This window comes from Natrix helvetica (genome assembly GCF_964273705.1).
Source record: "Natrix helvetica genome assembly, chromosome: 5".
NCBI lineage: Eukaryota > Metazoa > Chordata > Lepidosauria > Squamata > Natricidae > Natrix > Natrix helvetica.
In genome coordinates, this window is record NC_138551.1 from 107,163,208 (window position 1) to 107,169,207 (window position 6,000).

Sequence of the window (6,000 nt, forward strand, 5' to 3'; positions counted from 1 at the left end):
GCGTGTGCATGTGCAAATGGCCCGGTTGACTTAAAAGCAGGTAAGGAACGTAGGCGGGCGGGCGGGCCCACCAAAACACCGTTCTGGTACAGTGGCCGCTGCTCCCAGCCGCCACCGGTACGTACCGGCTGGAACCCACCACTGCTTCAGTCCTATCAAAACATACAGCAGTGCTTCTCAATTATTTTCTGTCATGCCCCCCCTAGGAAGAAGAAAACATTTCGCGCCCCCCCCCGCGCGACTGTAAATAGTATAATTTGTCTATAAAATTGTTATAAGTACACCTCTGCATAACATAGCACACCGGTCTTTCCTCGTCTCCCACCGTAGTCACATGCTTTCTTTCCTCTTTCCCTCTTACTTGTCTATCCTTCCTTCCACCCTCCCTTCCTCCTTCCCTTCCTTCCCTGCCTCCCTTCCAGTTCCCTCCTTCCTCTTTCCTCCTGTCTGCCTGCCTTCTTTCTCTCCTGCTTATCTATGCTTCCTTCCTTCCTTGCACCTCCCTCCCTTCTGCCTGCCTGCCTTCTTTCCTCTTTCCCTATCCTCCTATCCTTCCTTTCTCCCTCCCTCCTTCCCTGCCTCCCTTCCAGTTCCCTCCTTCCTCTTTCCTCCTGCCTGCCTGCCTTCTTTCCCTCCTGCTTATCTATGCTTCCTTCCTTCCTTGCACCTCCCTCCCTTCTGCCTGCCTGCCTTCTTTCCTCTTTCCCTATCCTCCTATCCTTCCTTTCTCCCTCCCTCCTTCCCTGCCTCCCTTCCAGTTCCATTCTTCCCTCCTTCCTTCTGCCTCCTTCCTGCCTGCTTGCCTTCTTTCCTCTTTCCCTCCGGCGTGTCTGCTTTTCTTTCCTTCCTTCCACCTCCCTTCTGCCCTTCTTCCCTCCCTCCCTGCCAGCAGCTCCTCCAGCATCCCAGCTGGAAGCAGCAGCACAACAGTCGCCGTTACCAGGGGCGAAGGGGTGGCGGTGGCAAGATCGGGCGACCGCCGCCCCTTTGTCCCTTCCCCAACAGCGGCTGTTGCGCTTCCGCTTCCAGACGGAATGCTGGCGGTGGAGCTGCTGGCGGGGAGGCGAGCTACGCGGTGGCGAAGACGGGTGGTCCCATGCTTCCCTCCCTCCCACCCCCGCCCGAGCAGGCTTCTTGCACAGCTCCAGCCCGCGGCTCCAATGAAAATCCACAGCCCGAAGTGCTGCCACTTCCAGGCGGGATATATTATGCCTCGCCCACGCCTTCGCCGCCGTTGCACCCAGATGGAAAGGGAGTCTTCGCACCCCCCTTTACGGAGCCTCGCGCCCCCCCAGGGGGGCGCGCCCCACTATTTGAGAACCGCTGACATACAGTGAGTTGTTTATTAAACAAACTCCCAGAGTTTGCCATGTTTTTATTGAGCACATTGAGCCAAATTACTTTTTCTGTTGGAAAAAGCTTAGGAAAAGGCCAACCACAACCTGTTCTCCTGAAGAGCTGGTTATTCCAGTCAATGAGACTACAGCTAGTAGGGCACTTGAGGCTCCATCCCCTAAGAAGAAATACACACCCACACATTCTCTTTCTGATGCAGGCTTGTGAAAGGGGATCATGCCACAATCAAGAGATGTGCACAAACTTCCCAAAAAGTGTTCCTCATGTCACGCCTCATGAAGCTTGGAAGGGCTCTGAAATCATTGCAACAGTTACGATGTAGGGCAGCCCGAAAATATCATTAGTTGAAGCAAAAGCCAAAAGACTTTCAAGTTAGCATGCAAGGTTGATCAACAGGTACCATCGTTACTGCCGTTACTACTAAAGGAACTTCTACATCTTCACATCCTTTTTCAAGAAGCAAAGCAAGTGTTGGCTCAATGGGCTTAGTAAAGGCACAACGCCGGATCCTGTATGGGGGGTTGTTTCTTAACTCCAAATCTCCTTCTCTACAAAGAGCACTTAGGTCAAGATTATTGAAGGTCGCAGTCTGGCAGAATTACAGATTGTACTAAAAGTTTCTTTCATTGATGCAAAGGTTGGTTAGATTTACCAAGAACTTTGGCCATTTCTCCTTCCATTTAGATTCTGATAGTCGATGGGCAGGAGCTTCGACACAGCCCCTCTTCCATTATGGAGAACATTCAACGGTTTCTGGGAATTACACCACTGTTCAACTACACACAAGCACTAAAGTAAGGGCTCTCCATTTGCATGGGGGCATTTTTGTCTTGAAATCTTTGTAAAAACATATACATTTGTGTGACAGGTGCTTATAAGCTAATTTCCCTGTATGACCTGATTTGAACACAGCACTTCTAGGCCAACAAAATATTAAATGAGGAGACGGTCAGGCAATCCCGCCCCTCCCTTTCTGTAGATTCATAAAATTTCTGGTTGGGTTTATCACTTCCCATTTCCACATAATGAGAATCAGAAGCCCAGGAGCTTGTTAATTGCTCCCGCTTCAGTCAGTCTTGGCTTGTTTGCCAAGACCTGGCAGGGTAGACAAACTTGCTGCCCTCTTTAGAGTCCCATCAAACCAGGTTCAATGGCATGAGATGGTGGCAGTTAGAACAACATCTGAGCTTGTTGCCATCTTCTGGGGATTCTGAATCCTTCAGTTAAAGGGGACTTAACCAAATAAAAATAATCATCCCTCTGATTACAGTCTTGAAAGGCATTTTTTAAAAATTCAGTCTATTTTCAGTAAGTGTCTGCATAGAGGAAGCTGAGAGTAGGGAAGTGCGCGCACACATGCATACTTCCCCGTGAAGATTCGCAGTCATCCAAGTAGAGTTGTCTGCAACTTGAGTTATGGCAACTGGGCTTATTATTGGTTTGAGATGTTTCGTTGCCCATCTAAGCAGCTTCTTCAGTCTGAACAAATTTCTTTGGGGGAGCTGAGTAGGCAGAAAGTCCTTAGAATGTACCAACTCCTAACCTCCTTAGGGGCATTCCCACCTCAGGGTTTCTTTCCCAAATGGCAGGGTTGTTCTGATTGAAGAAGCTGCTTGCGTGGGCAGCAAAATGTCTCAAACCAAGAAAATAAGTGCAGTTGCCACAGCTCAACTTCTAGACACAGAGACACATTTCTTTTTCAAGAATGCCCCTGGAGCTCAAGAGTCCTCTTATTTTGCCCCCTTATTTTGCAGCATGTGGTTCTCATTTATTTTAATTCAAGGGAACAAAAAAGACAAATTGGGCAGGCTAGCCGGCACCAAGAAAGGAGATAGAAGGTAGACCCATTCCAAGGCAATTCTTGCTAGCATAAATGCAGAGGTTTATGTATTGCTGCCCTTGTTATGTTCTGGGTTGCCGACACCACTTTCATCAGCCTTTCCTGATGCTTTCATTCATCTGAAATTGTTCCTTTTACTTCGTTGCTTTTTTTTTGAGCTGCCATGAACAGGACAAGGATGCCTGCATTAATTTCAATAAGTAAACAGTACCAAGGATGAAGAGCCTAAGAGGATTCCTGTAAAGAGCCAGGATGCCCAGGAGAGATTTCTTCCCTCTGGCTCCATAGACAGTGATCAGGTTAGATCTCACAGGGCTTCCTTGATCTCACAGGGCTTCCTGCCAAAGGGATGCCTTGCCTTGGAGATCAGCTCTGCCAAGGACTCCCTCCCGTACCAGATTCAGAGCCTCCTTGATCCACAAGGGCAGAGATTATCCAGAGGGAGGCAGAGCCAGCCTGAAATGTAGGAGATCAGTTGTGTTTCATTTTAGTTCCTGTAATGTAAAACTGGTGTTGCTTTTTTCCTGAGAGATCTTGGGCAAGTTCATTGGCCAAACAGGCACTGAAAGAAAAAGAAAACCAGAAAGGTATTCAGTTAACCTTTGTAGCACTCTAGATCAGTGGTTCTCAACCTTCCCAATGCCGCAACCCTTTAATACAGTTCCTCATGTTGTGGTGACCCCCAACCATAAAATTGGTGTCTCAGTTCCTAAGACCATCGAAAATGTTTTTTCCGATGGTCTTAGGCGACCCCTGTGAAAGTTTCGTTCGACCCCCAAAGGGGTCCCAACCCACAGGTTGAGAACCACTGCTCTAGATTAAAGCACAGGTGTATAAAAGGACTGTTTAAAGCAAGCTCCCCTTTCAGGTATGATGACGCAAAGGGATTTTGGTGCCAGCTGCTTGATGGAGGAAAGACCAAATGCCTGGGGAAGAGTAAAGGGAGAAAATATCCAGAGATGGATTCCTCGGTAAGCTACACAGAACTCCTGCATGTCTGTTATAATTGAGAGAGAAAAAGTGTTGTCCCTGGCCTTTCATTAACGTGTCCTCTCTCTTTGGGGCTGCTGCAGTCCCGGATGTTCCTGGCAGATTTCTACCATGAGCACAACATTGAATTATCCAAGTTGCTGAATACGCTCAGGCAGCCTCTCCCCACGTGGCTCAGGGAGGAGCTGCAGAATTCAAGCTGGAGCTGAAGCCCAGATCTCCACAAGCAAGACTGCCAAACAAACTCAAGTGGGAGCCCTCGGGAAGGACACGCATGTGCGTGCACGCACACACACACACACACCACTGCCAACTTTCTTTGAATCACCCAGAGAGGGATGAGGAAGCATGCCATCTGGGCGAACCATGCACCTTCAACTATTTATAGTTTGATGCAGCTGAGAGACACCTTCAGACCATAATTGCACAAGATACTGTGTAGTAGTCGCCCACTGTTCCCAAATTCTATGGTAACTAACATGGGAATGTGTGTAGCCTGTAATTCCCAGATGCAAGGAAGCTGAAGGAGCAGAGGCAAGCAAATGTGTAGGCTACTGTGACATTTCTTGTTAATGTCCAAAATGCTCAGGAAACTAGCAAGTGAATGTCTTACTATTTGTGACAGCTCTGTTATGTATAGGGTGGTGTTTCCAAAGTTCTTAGTCCTGGACATCAAATGGCATTTTCTTAGTTCCATTTTAGTTACTTCATGGTTTCTACCCCAGGGGTCAGGGAAGCAAAATAGGTGATGTCACTAGAATGGTACAGACATTCTCCGCTAGAAAGTGGTTGTTGACAAGTAAAAGATGGAGAGAAATCCAATGTGCTCTCTTCAGCCGCTGCAAGAAACTTATCTTCATCTGGGATGAGAAGTTGTCCTCTGATGCCCGCTGCATGGATTTTTCCTCTGCATTTAGTTGTTAGTCTCCTTTCATTCCTTTCTGAGCACAGCAAGGAGCTGATGGTTGAGAGGGGACAGAATTGGTACAAAATGTCTCATTTTGCCTCAATGAGTCTCCAGTTTCCTTCTAGAATCTATTCCTACTTTCTGCCTTGCTACCACCATCTCATGGAGTACAAAGCAGATTCTTGTCCATCTCTCAAACATGCCTTATATACAGTGGCCCAGCAACTCCCAAGAAACCCAGTGCTGAGCTCACTGAAAATACGCAGACGTAGACGGGGAGACACCTTGGGGCAACATCTGTAACTCGGTGCGTTCATTGAACCAGGGAAGAAAGTGATTTCAACCAAGCTTTCGCATTGAAGCTTAGTTGTTGTGCATTTTTAATTGTGAATTTACCATTGTCTGTAAATATATAATATGGACTTTATAATATCTCAATGTGTCCCCAAGCAGCGGGAAATGTTGTGTAACCAAAAATGTAACCCACCAACCTAAAACCCTGTGGCTGAAGAAAGAAAGGAAAAAGTGCTGTTCTTCCTGCACTGGATTCATGTATATTGTCATTCACATTGAATGATACAAATAAATTCTTGGCTCTTGCAGCTGAGCACAATGTCTAAATAAAGATTAGACATAGCATTTGGATCAATAAATGAAGTGCTTTATTTTTTGCTAGATGTAGATTTTCAAGTTGCGCTAACCTTTTTCCTGACCAAATAGCTCTGATTATGCATGCAGCAATGGAGATCACTCTATACTGGATTGTAAGAACTTGGTTTAGTTATTAAAATGAAACTAGAAAACAGTAACACTTAAGACTAGATAATCTCAAAAAAATCTGATCAATAACATAAACTGTATTTTCTGGAGGAGAAACACGAGGCTAATTGGAAGTGGCAGACATTTT

General features: G+C 46.7%; 1 protein-coding gene across 2 annotated transcripts in view; it reads left to right on the plus strand.

Moving 5' to 3' along the window:
- The window catches only part of NDST2 (N-deacetylase and N-sulfotransferase 2), a 77,805-nt gene extending 72,059 nt beyond the window's left edge, over nucleotides 1–5,746 (plus strand). For both annotated transcript variants that reach the window (XM_081955241.1, XM_081955242.1), the window contains exons 12-14: nucleotides 2,041–2,150; nucleotides 4,065–4,167; nucleotides 4,270–5,746. In XM_081955241.1, coding sequence (XP_081811367.1) covers nucleotides 2,041–2,150; nucleotides 4,065–4,167; nucleotides 4,270–4,395 — 339 coding nt within the window. In that variant the 3' untranslated portion in view covers nucleotides 4,396–5,746. The remainder of the gene's footprint in view (nucleotides 1–2,040; nucleotides 2,151–4,064; nucleotides 4,168–4,269) is intronic.
- The last annotated feature ends 254 nt before the right edge of the window (nucleotides 5,747–6,000 follow it).